General features: G+C 42.5%; 1 protein-coding gene across 3 annotated transcripts in view; it reads left to right on the forward strand.

Moving 5' to 3' along the window:
* Positions 1 to 20,299, forward strand: part of PPARGC1A (PPARG coactivator 1 alpha) — a 1,526,193-nt gene that overhangs the window by 1,352,699 nt on the left and 153,195 nt on the right. For 2 of the 3 annotated variants that reach the window (XM_029590158.1, XM_029590166.1), the window contains exon 3: positions 6,091 to 6,270. In XM_029590158.1, coding sequence (XP_029446018.1) covers positions 6,091 to 6,270 — 180 coding nt within the window. Of the gene's footprint in view, positions 1 to 2,233; positions 2,370 to 6,090; positions 6,271 to 20,299 lie in introns of those variants that run through there. The other variant, XM_029590174.1, reaches the window with a different exon arrangement.

Here is a 20,299-nt window from a genome sequence, read left to right on the forward strand (position 1 = left end):
TTTTTTGCATCAGGGGATAATAGTTAATAGCCTCATCTACATGGCATTTACATGTGATGAGTGCTATTAGCTATGCATTGGTTCGCACACGTGTGTTGGAGATGCTAATCTTCTTATTGCATCAGGTGTTATCTAGCGCAACCAAAACGTGCGTCCAACTGCGGTTTAACCTATGCACAAGGCTGAGTGCACTTTATTGCATTGGCCCTTGAGTCTCGTTTGCAGACTACCCTTTTCTAAAGAAGAATATTTTGGTGCACATTTTTCCATCAGGGAGTGATATTGGTAGTTTAGCATGGCATCCATGCTCCCTGGATTTTCTGTTCTAGTCAGATGTTTGCTTGTTGCACCTGTTTCTACCTGTGCCCCATTTCCATCTCCAGTTCTGGGGTTCAAAGTTTTAAACCATCCCACTGGCAAAACTTCAGTTCCCCCCTTGAAAATCAGTGCCCTCTAATCATGTGGGTCTGGCATATGGAAAAAGTTCTCTGAGAATGGGGACCCTCCCTTCTCCTATGTAGGAAGAGGCATCTATAAGCGGGTGCCTGACTGCAGCAGAATTCTGAGGTTGGCAGATAACCGAGACTGTTTCATAATCGGGAAGGCAAAGTATTATGTCTCTTGTGTCATAATGGAAACTGACCAACAGAACACCTGTTTTGCAAGCTTAGCTAGGCACACAGAGTTGAGTGAGAACCCTGCCCCCACTTCTCCCTCAAAAATCAGAGGGATCACTTTATTGTATTGCAAAGAAACTTGTAGACTTGAAAAGTCAAATGAACTCTTTTTGGCGTGAATAGATGCCATTAGTCTCGGGTACCGTCGGTTTCAGATCTGGTCCGTTGACCCCTGCAGCTCTTGCCTTTAGGGAGGGAGGGTGCATGAACTCAGGAGAAGGAGCACGTCTGTTTGTGGCACAACAGTGTTCACAACCAGCAACAGCAGCAACCCTTCGTGTTGTCAAACAATTTGCAGAGATGTCGGAACACCGAGTCTTTTGAAAAATGCTTCCCTGAGGGAGTGGACGGGGCAGTGCCACTTGTATGCAAAGGGAGACAACAGCATCAGCAGTTTTTTGGGCAGGGCCAAAACAGTGGCATTCAGAGTGACTGGTTTCCAGGGAGGCTAGACAAGAAAGGGAAACACTAGACCTGGAAACGACCAATCAAGAGTAACAACACCAAACACTGAAGCCAACAAAAGACAGCGAGGCAAAAAAAAAAAAGATCAGAAAAATCATGGTTACCTTAAATCGGTCATAATTCATCACAGTTCTTCTATAGGACCCTGATTATAACGTATTCACAGTGATGGCTGTCCCTGATTGATTTGTATATAAAGTCCCTAGTTCTGCTAAACATGATTTTCTGACCGTTTTTATTATGCTAGAAATGGAACTAGAAAAGGGGGGATTTACCTTTTCTTTTCTTTTTTTTTTAACTGGCACTCTACTATCCATCATACAACAGAAGACTCAGCAGCGAAAGACCTATTTTGATGTTGAAAATTACGATCCGAAAGGCAGATTTTGCTGCTGATTTAATTACAAATGAATAAAAGTCATTTGTTCTGCTGACTCAAGTTTGCAGTATGGGCTCGTGGTTTCAAGTTCATACTGCAACACAAAACAGTCGGTGTGCATGAACCAGCGTAATGAACCATGCTATAGGCACAGTGGGACTGTAACCAAACTGGGGGAAAAAAAAAAAAAAACAAACCCAACCAACCCCCAATAATTCAGTGCTTAGTAAAGATTGGCGCTTATGACACAGAGTTTGACATAAGGGTCTGTAAAATCAGTGAAGATTACGGTAACCTCACTTCTTTCCGTGCAATAAATGGAGCTTTTGTCAGTTGTTTGTTTTGGAAAGAAAAAAAAATAAATTAAAAAAAGATTTCAGAGGATTTTAGTTATTATATGGCCAGGGCTCAATCCGAAGGAGGGGGGGGGGGGGGGCGTGGCATGAAAATCTGATTTACATCACAGTGTGGTGCTGGAAACTCAAACATCTGTTGGGGGCGGGGGAGGGGCCGGGGTTTAGAGCAGGGAGGAAGGAAAGAGCTTTGCTCTGACTTAAGCACGGGGTCTGCCTCCGAGCGACGTCACCGCTCCTCGCAGCGTGAGCCGTGGGCTGCCTGAGTGACAGAGCAGCCTTTTTTTTTTTTTTTTTATAGCTGTGTCACGTGACTGGGAACAGTAGTAAGACAGGTGCCTTCAGTTCAGCCTCAGTAAGGGGCGAGTTGCCTGCATTGAGTGAACGCTCTCGGGTGCCACCGTGGACTGTAGTTTGAAAGCTTCGCTGCCGTCATTCAGGGGCTGGATGGCGTGGGACATGTGCAACCAGGACTCAGTGTGGAGTTTTATAGAGGTGAGCGAGCCGAGATGCCAGCGTTGCTTGTGGGTGCAATTGATGCTCTTTGCGTTGATGGAGCCGGAGGGGATGGATTGGGGGGGTGTAAAGGGTTTTTCATTTTTTTATTCCTCCCCCCCCTCCTATTTAAAATGTAACGATTAGGCATAAAATGGTTGAAAGGGATACTTAGGAGAACAGCTTGCATCGTCTCTGCTGCAGTCCCCTAAGCTTGCTATTTTAAGGTTACTTCTATGATGCCGAGAGCAAATCAAAGATTAACTGCTGTCATCGGAGTCCCTTGCAGTTGGAAACTATTTGCATGTGCCTTTGGCTCTTGTTCCAGTCACAAGCAATATTTATACTACGAGATATTGATATGAATCAGAGTCTGAAGTCTTTCCAGTGGCATTTGTTAGCCTGGTTGGAAACATGCGATATCTATTTATATCGCAATTATCTTTTTTTCTTTTTTTTTTTTTCTAGTTGCTAATTAATTTATGGTTCTATAGTTTTTCCCGGTACTTTGCATTGTTCGTGATTTTTCTGTATTTATTTATTTATTTATTTATTTATTTTTGTTCAGGGTTTCTCATTCCCCAATCGCACACCTGATAAAGCACAAAGAACAGAATGTGTTTACGAGGCTCTGCCGGTAGAATATTGCAAACAAACAAAAAACAAAAAGTGTCACTTTACATTGGGGCCTGATTTAAGAGCCTGTAGGTCTGAGATCTCAAGGCATCTGGCTGTAGCGTGGTTCTCAGGTAACGGGAACGGTACAGCAAATGGTTAAATTCTACTGCATGTCCCGTACAACAGGACAAACCAGGAGAATAGAGTTTATGCAGGACCATGGAAGCTGCTGCTGTTGCCTGTGTAAAAATAGATTGCAATACATCAAATCCACAGCTTCTGCTGGCTGCAACTCATAAAGGGAGAACAAAAAAAAAAAAAAGGCAAGCGGTTCTCTAGTAATCTCTTCGGGAGTATAATGTGACCGGCAGGTTCCTCTGGACTCCTGGACTTGTGGCCAGCAGATCAGAATATTAGCTGGGAGTTCGGGTAACTTGGAAGTCAAGTGAAACTTTTTTTTGTTTTTTTTTGTTTTCCTTTTTTGGTGGACCATCTTAAAATGTAGAATGACTTTAGACCGGTTTTGAAATGCCGCATCCATACCGGACGACTGAAAGGAAATCCAAGAGAAAGCTTACGGGATGTCTTTTATTGTGGGAAGCAGTGCTGCTGCTGCTGCTGCTGCTGGTATAGGGGGAACCCCCCATGCAAATACCACAGGGATTGGGGTCTAAATAGGAACCCTGTTCTACTTAGTGTACTCTGGCTGCACTCTTTTCTTTCTGTTGGGGTAAATATGCATCTGAATCATTAACTCCTTAGTCTTGCTGTGTTATTTTAAAACGGTTTAAGCTGCTGCATCCACAGATTTCTTTCTTGCTTGCTTTTTTTTTTGGCATATTGTAATTGCCTTTATCCTGTTTTGATTTCTTGGTAAAGCAGAGTAGATATGGATAATTCATATATCCTGTAGCTATTATGAGTTAGAGCTGTAAGTGGATGGCTTTCTGGCTCCAAAGTCCTAATTGTTTCTGAGTAGCTGGAGTATCCTGTGGGTTGTTGTCTGGCTTATAACGTGGGTCTCAGCTGCTGCAGCTTCATTTTCCATCATATATTATTCCTGATGCAGTGAGGAGCAGATAGAGGAACCTGCTTGTATGAACATATGGAAGCTTTATTTTTGTAAACCCACGATGCCATGTGACCTCTCATCAAGCATGTGTCTTAGAATCATCATAGTTCCTTCAATGACTTCAAATTAGTAACAGAGCAGACAATGTATGAGAATCTGACCCTACTCTAATTTTCCTTGGCTACTAAGACTAATTTTGGAACGGAAAGATCAGCTCTTGGTAGGATTTAACCAGCAGGCATGTGCATTGCCATTTGTGTGACAAAATTCCTCCTTGACTCTGGGAATCACCCTTATTTACAGCAGCTCCCATAATAAATGTACCATAGGAAGATTTAGGATGCTTGGATTTTTTTTTTTTTTTTTTTTTTTTATGGTTGGTTGTTTGTTTAAATCATTAACATCAGGTGTCAGCTTCCATCAAATGAAGCACCCTTTTGCAGATTCTGAGATAGCAGTGTATTAATTCAGAAAAACCCACACAGTAGCTTTAATGGCTTGCATCCCCTGTGCTTCAGAACTTAATGAAGGTGTTGTACAGTCAGGCTGCAGAGACTGATGGGAATAATCTGCAGGACCCACATTCCATCAACTTTGTCATTTTGCACAGGGGTTTGCTGAACTGGGAGTCCTGTTAAACATAGACAGAAGATTATTTGCCCGTTATTATAATGAATGTGGCACAATTCCAGTCTCTCTTCTTGTGCTTAAATTTACCATCAAAGGAACACCAGTAAAAGCTCCCTGAAAGGTTAATGAAGAATTAAGCTTTATTATAATGATTCATTCTTATCATCAGTACAGTTTAGTTAATGTATTGCCTCACTCCATAACTAAGATAAGGCGTGTTAAGGTGAACTAAGGCAGAGCAATTACACTTTTGTGTTGGTGGCTGTCTGAGCCTCTTCAAGGGATATTGGTGAAAGTCAGAAAATAAATAAAGAAATAGATTAAAAGTTAAGGACAGAGTTTTGGGCCAGGTACCTTGGTCATGTGAAGGAAGTAAAATATGGAGGCGCAGGATAGCCTGCCTGTTACAGATGCATGAGGCCAGCCATGTGGATATCAGCTTGTCAGAGCAGGACAGTGAGGAGAAGTGTTAAATCTGGCATCCTGTAAAAGGCCAGACATAAGTAAATAACAGGAACACTTGCTACTAATGTCTCCCAAATTAGAAACATAATGCCAGCATTCAGAAACATTGATTTTATTATCATATCAATGCTGGCAAGAGTGTGTGGTCTTTTCTTGCAACTGTGATGACTTTCTCTTTTTTTATACTAATCGTTGGCTCATTATAATTGCACTGACTTGTTAAATTTGTACAGTACTATTGCTCCTATTCAGAAGAGTGTGCACACGCACACACACACCGTGAATGTCACGATAGCTGTTTTCAGCAGCAATATTAAAAACACAAAACAAAAAAAAAACAAAACAATGTGCAGATTCAAGGTGCTGGCTTTAAATCACTGACCTCCAATCAGGAACTTGGAAATGTTCCATAAAATCTACCTTTTCAAACAGGAAAAGAACTGGAATATTCTGTAATCTGATAGCAAGCTGTAGTTGCATAAAAAAAAAAAAAAAGGTCATCCCTGTGTTTGATTGGAGTTGCTTTTCTGGAAGTGCATTTCTGTGAAAGTGAGTGTCAGTCCTGTGACTGATGCCGGTAGGACTCTTCTGAGAATAAAAAGCACTGTAGTGGCAATGGATGTTCCAATCTGTGCTCGTGATCCCTTTGGAATGTGGACCTGCTAAGCGGCAGGAATTATCTCGGGGTTTACTGGCAGGTTAAGGATTGTTGGGGACGACAGAAGCTGGAAAGATAGATTAGAGAGTTTTTTAAACCCTCAACCTCCCACCTGATGCATTCTTTTTTTTTTCCAAGAACTGAGTAGTAGCACCAGAGACCGAGCAGGCCTGCAGAGCAAATGTTAATCAAGACTTAATTCTTGCCACGTGTTGTCACTGTTAATACATTCTTGTAGTTAATGAAACTGTGTTTTTCTGGATTTGTTTTCCCTGCAGTGCGCTGCTCTAGTTGGTGAAGACCAGCCTCTTTGCTCCGATCTCCCAGAATTTGACCTCTCTGAACTAGATGTAAATGACTTGGACACAGACAGCTTTCTGGGTGGCCTCAAGTGGTACAGTGACCAATCAGAAATTATTTCAAACCAATACAGCAGCGAATCATCAAACATCTTTGAGGTAAGAAAGTACCGTAATATGAAGAATGCTTTTCTAAGTCTGCCAGCCTTTGCAGTTTGGTACTGTTTTTGCAGCAAAAGTACTATTCAATGCGGCTATGAAGCATTGCATTCTAGCAAAGCCATAGTCACTTGTAGAAAATATTGTCCCTCCCCCATCACTCCCCCCTCCCGAAAATACAGATGATTTTTGGGATTGGAAGGCTTAACATCGGTCGAGAGCATGATTGGGGTATATTGTGAAATAACCTGTGGAAACAGCCCTTTTATCTGAGTGCTGCGTCATCCTCAGGTGACATGGACATGTCATATCCAGCCCTGTCATTTGAAGGATGACCTGTAAAATTGTCGATTTCAGCCCTAAAATTTGCAGTGGTGAGACTGGAACTTTTGTCTCCTAGGGCCTTCTCTGCTTTCCCATTTATCATTCCACTGTACAGAGCCTGAAACAGTTTTAAACTGTGTGCCTTTGTGTGCATCTGGGTCCATGGATTGGGCATGGTTAAAACTGTCTCAGTTATTCCCCTTTCAAATAAGTGCTTAAGGGGCCACCATTACCTCCAGCCAATTCAGTTGCTCCCAGAGGGGTAAAGCTCTCCCCCCCCCCCCCCCCCCCCAAATCATGGGATTTTGTTCAAGGTATGCAGAGTGAACCAGTTTTTGCAAAGCATCATCGGAGCTGGTCTTCTTAACAAACCCTAGAACTAATGTCCTTCAAAATCATCAAGTACCATTTGAAAAGCAGCCTAGCTATTCACTTAACAATGCTCTGGGGTACAGAAGCAGGGCCGTCTCTGGACTTGGAGATGCTTAATCATCTAAGTCTTGGTGTCTTCCATAATTCTCTTCTCTCACCCTCCCTCGGCTGCCTTCCCCCCCTCCCCCCCAATTCTGCCTCAGCAACACATGGTTTTCAGCTTCCTGCTGGGTGGTGACTGTGGAAAGCAAGGTGGGGGGGGGGGGGGGGGAGAGAGAGAGAGAGAAAAGGAGAAGGGAAGGTATGCAGGCCAAAGTTGTGGCTTATCTCTAGGGCGGTGACTGATGGCATGCTGTTCTGTATAGTGAGAACACTTAAACCAGTGAAAGGCTTTCTCCTGCCTCGAGGATTTGGCACCGTTTTCCCATTCTTTAATCCCTGTCCCTATTATAGACGTACGTGCGTGGCGTTCTTTCGCTGTTCCAGAAGGTTGCAGCTCGGAACCGGAGCATAAGCTTCTGCATCCTGACTTATCTCACTGCCAAGTTTTCCCTCCTCCCTGCTTCCGCTGGTGTTGAGAGAGAGCCTGTAATGAAAACGCAATGTACTTCTTAATTGCACTTTTTTTTTTTTTTTTCTTCTTTCCCTTTGTAAGAGTTGAGGAAAACGGCTTCTTTTCATTTGGTCTGCTGAAGAATACAAGCCAGGTGGATGCAGTGCAGCCCAGATATCAAGCACGTCTGTACTTGTAGCTTGTAGCGGGGTTTCGGAGCTTTCTCATTATGTTCAGCAGCGCACACGAGTTGCATTCCCAGTGCGCAGGAATAATGCAGTTCCTCTGCACACTCACAGGCAGGGTGGCGAACTCCCTCCCGTCCAACTGCTTGAGTGCTGTTAGCTGGAAAGGGCAGCAGACTGAATTAACCCTGAATATGGGAGCAGTGCTATGAACTGCAGAAGATTTACAATTAGAAGTCCAAAATTTCCACCTCTTGATCGTTGTAATGAGATTAGTGCCGGCCTTTTCCATTCTTATTTAGAAGCAAAATTGAGTGTTTACTGCCTTCTGTGGGATTGCATATGAGGAGAAAGTAAAAGAGAGCAGAAATATGCTGTATGTGGGGCGTTTTATTGATAGTGCTCTAGTTTAAACTCCTGAATTGTTACGGGAAGCATTCCACAAGGATTGTAAACATGAAAAGGAATTTATGTGGGTCTTATATGCAAGTTCAGGGTTAAAGCAGCATTTCTCACGAGTGTATAATGCTTGACAAGGGTGCGCACACACAGACATACCTGTACACCTCCTTTGAATGGTTTATAGCACTAACTTCTAGCACTTAGAAATATGGAAACATGATGGCAGAAAAAACCTGTATGGCCCATCCAGTCTGCCCATCTGTCAAATTAATTTAACATTATAATTCCCATCACTTCCCTAGAGATGCCCTGTATTTATACCATGCTTTCTTGAATTCAGATACTGTTTTTGTCTCTACCATCTCAACTGGGAGGCTGTTCTATGCATCCACCAACCTCTATGTAAAGAAATATTTCCTAAAATTACTCCTGTCTACCCCCTTTCAACCTCATTACATGACCCCCCCCCCCCCCCCCCCATTCTAGAGCCTCCTTTCTGTTGAAAGAGGCTCACCATTTGTGCATGGAAACCTTTGAGATATTTGTCTCCATCATACCTCCCCTATCTTGCCTTTCCTCTAGGGTGTACATGTTTAGATCTTTAAGTCTGTCCCCATATGGTTTAGAATGAAGACCACCAACCATTTTAGTAGCCAACCTCTGGCCTGTCTCCATCTGGTTTATTTCCTTTTAAAGATGCAGTCTCAGAGCTGTACACAGTATTCCAAGTGAGGTCTCACCAGGGACCTATACAGGGGAAATATCACCCCCCTTTTTCTGTTGTCCATTCTTCTCCCTATGTAGCCAAGCATCTTTCTGGCTTTTATCGTCACTTTAGCCACCCATTTGGCCCGATGAGAGAGAGGTAGACGATGCAGTTGTACTAGGGTCTTGAATTTAGGAGGGATCCTTGGCGGCCTGTGTGCTTAGTTAGCATTTTTTCCAGAGGCACATAAGAGGAAAAACCGTTTAGTATACCTGGCCCAAAAAGTCATGAAATAATTGTAAAGAATATCTATCTTAAGAGAATGACCAGGTATCTCCAGAAATGCTTTAAACATTTTATTAATTTGCATAATGAATACAAGTATCATAAATATAAGCTTAATATTAACAAGCAAACATTTTAGGCTATGATAATAAGCATCAAAGCTAGGAAGATAAGAGGTCTTCTATCCATGGTCATCTACAATCTGATCAAACTTGGCTAACAATTCAATAATGCCCAAGATGCTGTCCTTTATCTCCCAGCTTCCAATTCATGTCACTGAGTGCTAATCCTTATTTACCAAGAAACAAAACATCATCTATCATCAATATGAGAATTTCCTCCACCTTTTTTTTTTTTTTTTAACAAATTTGTCTCTGCTAATAAGGGCATTTTCTTTTTGGGGATTGATTTATTTTTTAGCCTCTACACTTGACAGAGGCTCACCACTGAAAAGAAAATTCCCTACCACTAATGGTTTTGCTACATTTTACTCTTCTTGGCTCAGTGAATTTCATATAGCAACCTCTGCGTTCCTTGCCTTATTGCGATCTGGAATTCACTTCATAGTGGGTTTTTCACCTTTCTCTAGATTACCTTATTGCAGGAGCCGTTAGGCAGTCAGCAGAAGGCTGGACTTGGTCCTCTGTTCTGCTTTCAGCCTAACCACTTGTGTAACTATGTAACTAGTGCCGCTGACATCAGCTGCACTAACCCGCAGTCCTGCATCCACACCCAGTTGGTGTGACTGATGTTAAAAAGACACCAAAGTCTACTCGAGACGTAGACTTTGAAACAGAATTTCAAGACCTGTCACAACTGAACATTCTCTCCACTAGGAAAAATGTAGGCAGAGACAGACTTTCCCCTTGCTGGCTCATTTGTTAAAGTCCAGTTATAAAAGTGCAAGTCTGCCTGTGTCATCTTGGTTTAGAGGCTCAGGATTTGAGAAAATGATCTCGACAGAAAAGTGAGCTGGGCCCAGTTCATTATTATTTTTGTCTAGTGGTCTTCGTCCTCCTCTAGAACCAGTTCATGCAGAGTCTGCAGTCTCCAGCTGGTCAGGCTCCTTTTCACATCCTCTTTACAAGAATGAGAAGCAGATTGTTTTTTCCTACTCCTTGGAAATCCTCCACTACCCCCAATTAATTTCCATCCAGAAAACGATCATTTCTTCTGCATTTCTTCTTGGTTTGTCTTTCCTTTTACGCACAGGACATACAGACGTCTAATCTTAAGATTTATGGCAAGCAAATGTCAATGCACGGAAGTCCACAGTAGCACTAATACAGTCTTCCCAGCCTCCATTGTCTAAGTCTGTGGTGTTCTTCATTTTCTGGGTTATTCTGTGCATTCTCCACAACTCAGTCTTTCCCTTGCTTCACCTTCAGTCTGCCGTTTTCTGTCTCTTCCCTACTCCTCCCACTCACAAACCTCATATTACTCCCCTACTTTTCCCCTACTATCCCATTGTCCTCTGCCTTCTCCTCCTCCACCTCCTCCTACCCCTCCCTGATTCTTCACTGGCCACTGCTCTCACTCCCTTCGTGCTTCCACTCACTACCACCCACACAGATCTCGAGAGCACTTATTCGCAGCAGTTCCCACTGAAGCGAGACGGTTGATACTGCACTGACAGAACCAAGAAGGGAAGGAGAAAATGAACAGGATTTCTCTGTTGTGCTCTAGTAAATGAGAGGTATCAAAATATGATTTTTTTTTTTTTTTTGCTCAAGTTTACAAAAATGCTAAAGACAACACCAATGATAACTTAATTATATCTGCTGGGAATAAAACTCAGCTGGATTATGTGAAGGGGATGGGGCATCTGTAAAAATGACATACCAGGACCCCAGATTTCTCTGGAGGGGTATGTAATAGATAACTGGATAGGTAGGTAGCTAGACAGAAAAAAAAATATTCAACCTTCTGAAGATAATACTTTAAGAACAAACTAGTGCACCCCAAATATTAAATTGGACATTGCTATATAGCCTCTGTGAGATGATGTACATTTGCCTTTTTCAATTACAGGAATAGTGGTGTCATATATATTGATGTTGGCATCATACTTACTATTTGGATTAAGCAGTCATATTAATGAAACTGCTAATGATGTTGGGCTAGATTTATCAAATTGGGAAAACATGACTAGAACAATTATGCCAAAACTAAACTTCATGCTTGCAATATAATTTCTTAAATGTTAATATTGTAATAAGTAGTCAGCTGTTATGGAGGGACGTCTCATTGGGCGTAAATCATACTGGTAATGAATTAGGAAAGGAGTGCAACTTTGGTAAGTCACACAGTGTGTTCCTGAGTGTAATGACAAACCTATTAGTTGCACCACTTTATGATCGGTGAAAAAGTGCATTTCTTTCTGTTTTATGGGAGGTTTAATACCTCCAATTTTGCACAGGGTTCAAACAGTTTCATGTCCTCATTGGGGTCAGGTGGTGAGGTGTTAAATTCCCCCTCCCCCCATATTGTACACGTTCACAGTCTCAGCCAAAGGCCAGGAAGGGAGTGTCCTCAGCTCATGACTCTTCCAACAAGCTTTCCCAGACGATTAATTTTACGGTGACGAACAGACTTCCCAATTCCTAAGTATCCTAATTACCCTAATTATGGACACTGCATCAAGTACTATTTTTAGAATCTGCTACTGGACAATTACCGTTGAGCTCAAAAATTTACTATATTTTATATATATATTTGGCATTGCTTATATTTATATTTATTGATACGTTAAACAGTTAAACTGTCTTTATAAAATATTATATTGCTTTATTTATTTCCAGTTAAACTATTATTACTTTATTTAGCACTATGTTAAATTGTCAATCAGTTATACTGTTCCATATGTTCCTCGGTTCCATGTAAAGCTCCGCTCTCTGTTGAGCAGTTCTTCGTTTTATGTAAACCGGATTGATTTGTAGTCCATACAAGAACTTCGCTATATAAAAATTAAAAATAAATAAATAAATAAATGACTAGGATCTTATATTTGATTCTGGCTGGAAAGAAACCGGCATAACTATAATATACCAAAGTTTTCCTTCCGTGTTGAATTTAACCTGGTTGCATTCTCGTAGCTTAAACAAGTCTTAGGCATTCTAGTTTTCCATACCATCAGACTTGTCTCTGCCATTCTTTATTCCTCAACCAGTTGCATAGTTGCCACACATTCTCTTTGTAGTATTCTCTGTTTTGTGCATTGGTAAGCTTTTCATTGCTACTAAAGGTTTTGTGTTTGACTCTTTGCTATTGACTAGATCACCATAACTGAGATGATCCCTTGCTTTCATGGTTACTGATCAGTGACGTAAATTCATGCCAGTATACAGAGAGCAAGAACTTTTGCCATCATGCTACATCCTTTCTAGTGAAAGAAAGCCATGGGCAAAATAGAGAGGCCTTCACTAGACTAATGTGCAAAGTGATGCACTGAATAACTTTAAACCCTGTCATTTCTACCCCATTAACCCAGGAGGTCATAGGAACAGAAGCCATTCTCCATGGGAATATGGCCATGAATTTAAGAGCTGGCTATTACGAAAAGAATCTGCAAAGAGTGCCATTTCCTAATGTTTGTAGAAAAGTAAGTTCTAAGAAAAGATCTTCCAAGTTGGTTTTATGGTCCTCTTCCTTCAGTTACAGTGGGCTTTATGTCTAGTTTTATGTGGTGCAATTTGTATGTTGTAAAGAACTGTAAAATAGATTGCATTTGTTTTAAATAGCTTCACACAGTACAGTAAGAGGTTACTACCCAGGCTGCCCTATGAATCTTCTTAATTCTGAGTAGTCCACGTATCAGATCATAGGGCGTCATGGGTGCAGAATTATAGAGAATGAGAGAGAGCAAGAAAGAGAGCGAGAGAGAGATTCACAATGAGAAACATATTCTGTTATTCTTGGCAAAGATAATTTTTTTAACCAAGATATATTATCTCTTATCCATGTAACATACTTTGCACCAAGGGGGTGATAGGTTCTTTTTAACATTATCAAAGCAATTTACATAGGTCGAGATTATGAAATCTAATATTCCATAGAGCTGCCTGTCGCTATTACTATTGTAGGTTATTCATTCAAGGTTTGCAGCCTGGCTGATTAATGAATTACCAGACCTTGTGTAAAATGACTTGGCCTGACTTTTAAACCACCACCAATGTTTTCTTTGCCAGTCTTGTGACTAGTGTTAATGGATTTCTAGTGGCCTGAACCTCTGCGGGTTCTTTCTCACCTGGTATTTCTTTTTTCATTTTTTTTACATTCTTTTTCCCTAAAACTAGTAGCCTGAGGCAGTCAGTTCAAGGAGATATAATCTTGGGGAGAGAGAGAGAGGAAAAAAAAAATGACACAGTATTCCAATCCTTGATGGCGGGTGCCCTTCAGTGCAAAATCAGCGTGATTTATCATAGGCATCTATTCAGCACAACAGAGTCTTAAGGTGAGCTGCATGGCGCTCCTCACACAATATGCATAACCAGAGCCCTGAACTTTGAAGGAAAGCCTCGGAGCTATTTGCAAAGTGCTGGTGCTTAGTGAATACAAAATCATGGTTAGGAAAGAGTCTGCTGCAACCAGTTCTGCTTCATTCTTATTCTTGACACAGATGCCTAAATCAGAGAACAGTAACATTTCTGAGATTATGGAAGCGGTTTGGGTTTGTTCCAACACTGTAATAGGATCAGAATTTTAAGGCCCATTTTTTTTATTATTAGCAATAGTCACTTAGTTGCTACTGCAGTGTACTTTGTGGGGAATTACAGCTTTTCCTAAAAAGATTAAAATGCTATTATGCAAATGATTGCAGTGTGTTATGTTTACAAATTAACAGCTGTGATTCAACATAGATTAACCGACTATTTCATCCCTATTATTGATTTAATAAAGTGATGATATATATGTATATATACATATGTGTATGTTTGTGTATGCCTGTCTCTCTATATAAAAGATGTTTGGATGTGAAGTTTTTTCCTAGAACAGTTATTAGCAACTTAGTGTTAATTAACAGAATACCTAAAGGACGTATTTTAATGTTTGGAACGATAGAATGGCACTGGAAAGGTTTTCAAAGATCTTCGAAGTCTGTGAGGGTGTGCAAACAGCGCAGTGGCATGTGTATATGAGGCCTTACCAAGTGAAAAGTAAAGAACCTTGCCAGAACTGCCAGCATACGCCTAAATATAAAGGAAGTACATGAACCATCCTGTGCTAATCATTGGGTTTAGCTCACTCAGTAGCTCTTTGGTGTATCATCACTTCCCTTCTCAAAAGTAGCAGCGCTAGTGAAACATTTTTAGAAGAGTTAGTTGTCAGATCAAATGAACACAATCCATAAGATCCTGTTTCAGCAGTCACATTTTTATTTCTAAATGCTAAAGAGGTGTTAGTGTGAAGTGTTTGGTGAGTGACTTAGGCATGCCCACTAATTTCGATTCTCAGTAAATTGGGGTGCAGGCATCAAAGTGATGCATGCAATATATAAATATAACCAGAATCCCTGCAAGCTGGGGCAAGCTGGGGCTTGGGGAAGGGGATTTTTAAAACCAGTAAGCCTAGCCCTAAGCTAGTCCATAAAATTCTCAGTGCAGAAATAATGTATATTGGGGGAGGGGGAGAATGGAGGCCCGAAAATAAGGCTGAAAGCGCACACAGTGGAGATAATAAAACATAATTTGATGGCTTGAAGAATCTAGCTAGCGCTCCAACTTTCAGGGAAATCCAGAGAAATAAATGTGATTTCATTGCACAGAGTTGTGTGAGAAAAGCAGGAAATGCCAGGTTCGGGGCTCAGAACAAGCTGGTTGTAGAAACAGCATGGCAAATTGCCGCTGTTCCTAAAAGTTCATAAAAGCGAGCAGATAAGAACTATCAGTCCCCAGTGAAACTAAGGAATGTGATTGCGTTTTCATGCAAGACAGCTCTAGGTGGCTGACAGACAATACTGAATGTTTAGCGCAACACGAAAGCGAGGGTGAGGGATACCAAGCCCTGGCCTAGTGAGACCCGTGTGCAGAATGCTTGTCCTAAAAAAAAGGGCTGGTTGAGGGCAGACCAGTGGAAATGAAGGAAGGGCAGACGCCAAAATGAGAAAAACCAGTTGCAAGAGTATACACCCGACCCCAGGCGGTATTTCTGCAAATGCCGTCCAGTGTCTTTGCCGAGCTGCAACTCAGAGACACTTAACTGCATTTAAGATCTCTGCTTGACAAACAAAGCAGGTCAGTACTACTCTATATCCCCAGAGCTTTGGGAATATATAAGCAAAGGCAGTCATTTTCACTGAAGACCTGGATTGCAAAACAGAAATAGCTCTAATGAACATCTGCTGTCACATACAAACTTCTGGCTTGCTCCCAAGAGTTTGTTTTAGCAAGGCTATAATGCTAAAGCACTGTGCGATCCTAAAAAGCATTTTAGGTATTGACATCCTATACAAATGGGTATGTAATTGTCTGCTCTTGCTTCCCACTAAGTCTGGTATATAGTGCTGCTAGATATACAGTGTAAAATAAACTGGAAGGGAGACTCAGATTTGCTAATTAACTCCAATCCATAAGCGATGCTTCGGTACAGACCTGGTCTTCTTAGAAACATGTCTCGAAGCATTCTGGGAGTCCCCTGTGGATTTCTCCTTGCAAAGGCTTAGAGAACAGGGATGAAAAGGGAAAAGGCTGGACTTGGTACTCCGGCTGGCTTGGAATTCATTGATGTGCTGGGCACATGAAGAGGTCAGCTTTCAAAAAGGGCCTAACCCGAGGTCCTCAGGTTAGAAAATGACCCCAGGCACAGTGACTAAATATGGCTGTTTCTGCTATGGCTTTTCTCTGAAGAAAGAGGCATATTTGGGTTGGGCACGGTTTGGGGGGATGGAAACATGCATATATATATATTTTTTTTTTTCAGTGTTTAGTTGGCCACAGAAATAGGAGGTGCCTGGGTAGTTTCTCTTTCAAAATTAACTAGGAGGCACATGGGTAGGAAAGCCCACCTGAATGGCTTAAAAGGGTTGTCGCCTCACCCCAGGCCAGCCAAATAGGCCGACCCAGTACTGGTTTTGCCCTATGGCTCTCATGCAGATGAGGTTCTTATTTCCCAAAGAGAAGTAGGATTACAGCGCCATGCATGCCATAGGCCGATAGCAGAACTGGACCCGTCAGTCTGGCTGACCTGGGTGAAGTGCCACTCCTTTTAAGGGGCATTTTCTTTTTCAGTCAGCCAGTCAGGTACAAGATGTGCTTTTATTACCAGTTAATTTTAAGAGAGACTTATCTGGGTGCCTGCTATTTCTGTGTGCTGACTAAAACACTGGAAAAATATGCACGTGTTCCCTGCTACATATATACTCAATACGTCATGCACCTTAGCGACTTTTAATCAGTGCTACAAAATTACCAAGTGAGTCCATTTCTGGATGGAGACATTTGGCCAGTCCTGGTATTTAGAACTGACATCCATATGCATCATCCTTCTGGTAGTCCTGCTTCTTAAGTTGGAAATTAGTGCTTCAGTTACTCATCTGCATGAAGCGTCAATCTGTCCTATATAGGTTTCACACTTGGGTGATTTCTCACGAGTAGTTCTTTGTATGCCAACCCTACCTAGTGACACAATGGGGTAGATTTTATAAATTTACGCAAGCGCGTACTTTTGTTCGCGCACCAGGAGCGAACAAAGGTACGCTGGATTTTATAAGATATGCGCGTAGCCGCGCGTATCTTATAAAATCCGGGGTCGGCACGCGCAAGGGGGTGCACATTTGTGCAACTTGCACGCGCCGAGCCCGGCGCGCGCTGCCTGTTCCCTCCGAGGCCACTCCAAAATCGGAGCGGCCTCGGAGGGAACTTTCTTTCCATCCCCCGCACCTTCCCCTCCCTTCCCCTACCTAACCCACCCCCCCGGCCCTATCTAAACCCCCCCTGCCTTTGTTGGCAGATTTACGCCTGCCGAAAGCAGGTGTAAATCTGCGCGCGCCAGCGGGCTGCTGGCGCGCCATCAGCCGACCCGGGGGCTGGTCCGGAGGCCTCGACCACGCCCCCGGTCCCGCCCCGAACCGACCCCTGACCCCCGGACATGCCCTGGACACGCCCCTCCCCCGCCCCCTTTTACAAAGCCCCGGGACTTACGTGCGTCCTGGGGCTGTGCGCGCGCTGGCGCGCGAGTGCTCTGCGCGCGTAAATCCGGCCGGATTTACACGCACAGGGCTTTTAAAATCCGGCCCAATGTGCATGATAGCTTTCCTGTCTCCATTTATGTCTCTTCACCATTGCCTGCTCTCTGAGAATAAGCTAAAGCAAAGGCTGCACTCAACATCACACCTTATCAAATGTATTATAAAAAAAAAAATGTGTAGATGTTAGTCTAGCTTACTGGTATGGCAATTTTATACTGGGCACTGGGCAGATTGCAAAACTTCTCCCATGAAGAGCATATACTAGCCATTCCTGCTGTCTTCATGCTTTACATATGTAATGAGTGGCAAAGTAGCACAGATCTGTGACAGGGATCAATACAGCATGCTTGCATGCAGCCACCTCTGGACTGCTGTCTTTGTATTTTTTCCTTTTGCAATGTCATGGTATTGCACTATGACCATTTCATAAAGGCTAAGAACGTGTTGTATTTTTTTCATTTTGCAGAATGAATGTGGGACTTGAATTGCATGAAACATATTGCTCATAAACTTGGCAGTGGGTTGTTTTTTTTAAGGTTGTGAATATTGTGATTTTGGTGGCTTGTACAACTGTTGTTATCTTGAAGCAATATGGAGACAGGCAGAGTTTTTCTTTATATTTTGTTTTAGTAATGCATGTTTTTATGTAAATTTCCCATGAACAATAGAATGTGTGAGTAATACATTTTTTAATAATAATCATGTTATAATTCACTTAAAAAGTCAGTTCTTGCTTCTGCTTTGGCAATCTGAGGTGGCTGGAGAATATCTGAGTTTGCTTGGAGAAACATAATCTCATAGAAATGAAAGCATTTGGGGGAAGGCTGTAGTGGCTGGGAAGTAGAGAGAAGGTTTGGATCTAAAATAGTGACCATTCAGCAAAAAGGTAGAGCCATTCAGGAGCAGTATAGCTGATGCATAACCTCCATGGGGCTCCTTATATTACTGACTTAACCAGCATTTAGTGGTGAGAGCTGATACAAAGAGACATAGGACCTTGTTAGTCCATATTCTAGAAGTTAGACTTGACCCCTCATGATTCTGTGTTTTTGATTTTCTGTACCTATTAGGGATGTGCATCGTTTTTTTGACGAATTAAAATACCGTAAGATATTTCTTAATTCATCATGTATCGGGGGTCCCCGAAAATGATAGGAAAACCCCACAGAAAAACAACAACCCCAAACCCACCCCAACCCTTCAGATCTAATTATTTACAATCCCCCACCCTCCCAACCCCCCCCCAAAACTTGCCTGAAGTCCCTGGTGGTCCAGCGGGGGTCCCGGGAGCGATGTCCCTCTCTCGGGCCGTCGGCTGCCACTAATCAAAATGGCGCAGATGGCCCTTTGCCCTTACCTATGACAGGGGCTATCGGAGCCATTGGCTGGCCCCTGTCGCATGGTAGGAGCAATGGATGGCCTGTGCCAATTTTTTAATGTGACAGGGGCAGGCCAATGGCACCGATAGCCCCGTCACATGGTAAGGGCAAAGGGCCATCTGCGCCATTTTGTGTACTGGCAGTCGATGGCCTGAGAGCGGGAGATCACTCCCGGTACCCCCGCTGGACCACCAGGGACTTTAGGAAAGTTTTGGGGGGTCAGGAAGGTGGGGGATTGTAAATAATTAGATCTGAAGGGTTGGGGTGTGTGGGGGGGGGGGGGTTTCGGTTCAGGACAGCCGAAAAAAAAAAATCTGCTCAAACCACGGGAAACAAAATTTCCCACGGCGGGCCAATAACGAAACTGGAAACGATTGCCAGTACGATACACATCTCTAGTACCTATAGGAAAAGATTTTGGAAAAAGAGCCCTAACTCAGGACTTTCATAGCTAATTGTCAAAAAAGTAGAATATGGGGTTCTTTCATTCATCTCCAGGTGGAACAACTGTTCACACCACGCTGGGCCTGTCCCGGATGAAAGAAGTACTTTCACATTGATCAAAATCTTTGGCTGGGGGGGGGGGGGAAGGGGGAGTAATAAAATCGATGCATTGCAGCCTGTTTGATGGTCCATGGCCTCGTCCCCTCTGCAGGCACATGATCCAAGAGAGAGAGTGCAAGGGTGCAATCCTATCCCGCAGGCAATTCCATAACCCTTGCCAGCATTCCACCTGGCAGGACCAGAGTTTAAAGTTCATGCTGCATCTCTACTCATAATGCTAAACGAGTATTCCCATGAATCTATTCTACAGCCAGAAATTAAAAAAAAAAAAAAAAATTATTTACCTGAAAAGCAGTAGAATTCGTAACCTTTTGCTCAGAAGGCTTGGTTAATGTTTAAAATTGTAAAAAGGGGTCTGTAAGGACATTGGCCTCCATTCTGTGAAAGTTGAAGGATGCAGCCAGATATCCACAGAGCTGATCTAATTATCTTTTTTTTTTTTGACAGCAAGAGAAAAAAAAAAAGCTATGGGCTGAACAACTCCAGCTATTTGGTAACTTATGGGATCTAGAAGTTTTACAGAATGGAGGCCATAGTGCCTGTAGAGATTACACATCTCAGTATAAACTGAATTAGACAGCCAGCTAGTACTTTGTTAGTTCGCACAAGTAGGCCGCATAAAACTATAATAACCTCCTTCCATTATAGCTGATCATTTTGATCGCAGGCATAGCCTGGCGACGTGTCTGTTTTTAGTGAGACACATGCTTCTCAGGGTGGCATTTAGACTTCAGAAGTGTGCAAACAACTGAGCATTCTGCTGCTGCTGCTGGAGTTACTTTGTCTCAGCGTGCTCCGTTTCATATTTCTCACGGCAAAGGCTTCCTAACATTCATAGTGAATATATAACCCGGATCATTCAACAAACATGAGGGTAGAATATGAAGTACTCATGAGCTATGCTGTCAGCCTGGATCAACACTTAAGCCTGCAGTAGCGGCAAACGTGATTCTTTTTTGGTTTCAAAATTGCTGAAAGGGCTGAAAAACATGAGGGAAATAGTATTTAATTGGCTTCATCAGAAACCATTGATTTTAGTGATAAATTAGTCCCCCCTTTTTCACATTTTCCTTT

The sequence above is a fragment of the Rhinatrema bivittatum genome, chromosome 1 (genome assembly GCF_901001135.1).
Source record: "Rhinatrema bivittatum chromosome 1, aRhiBiv1.1, whole genome shotgun sequence".
In the NCBI taxonomy this organism is placed as follows: domain Eukaryota; kingdom Metazoa; phylum Chordata; class Amphibia; order Gymnophiona; family Rhinatrematidae; genus Rhinatrema; species Rhinatrema bivittatum.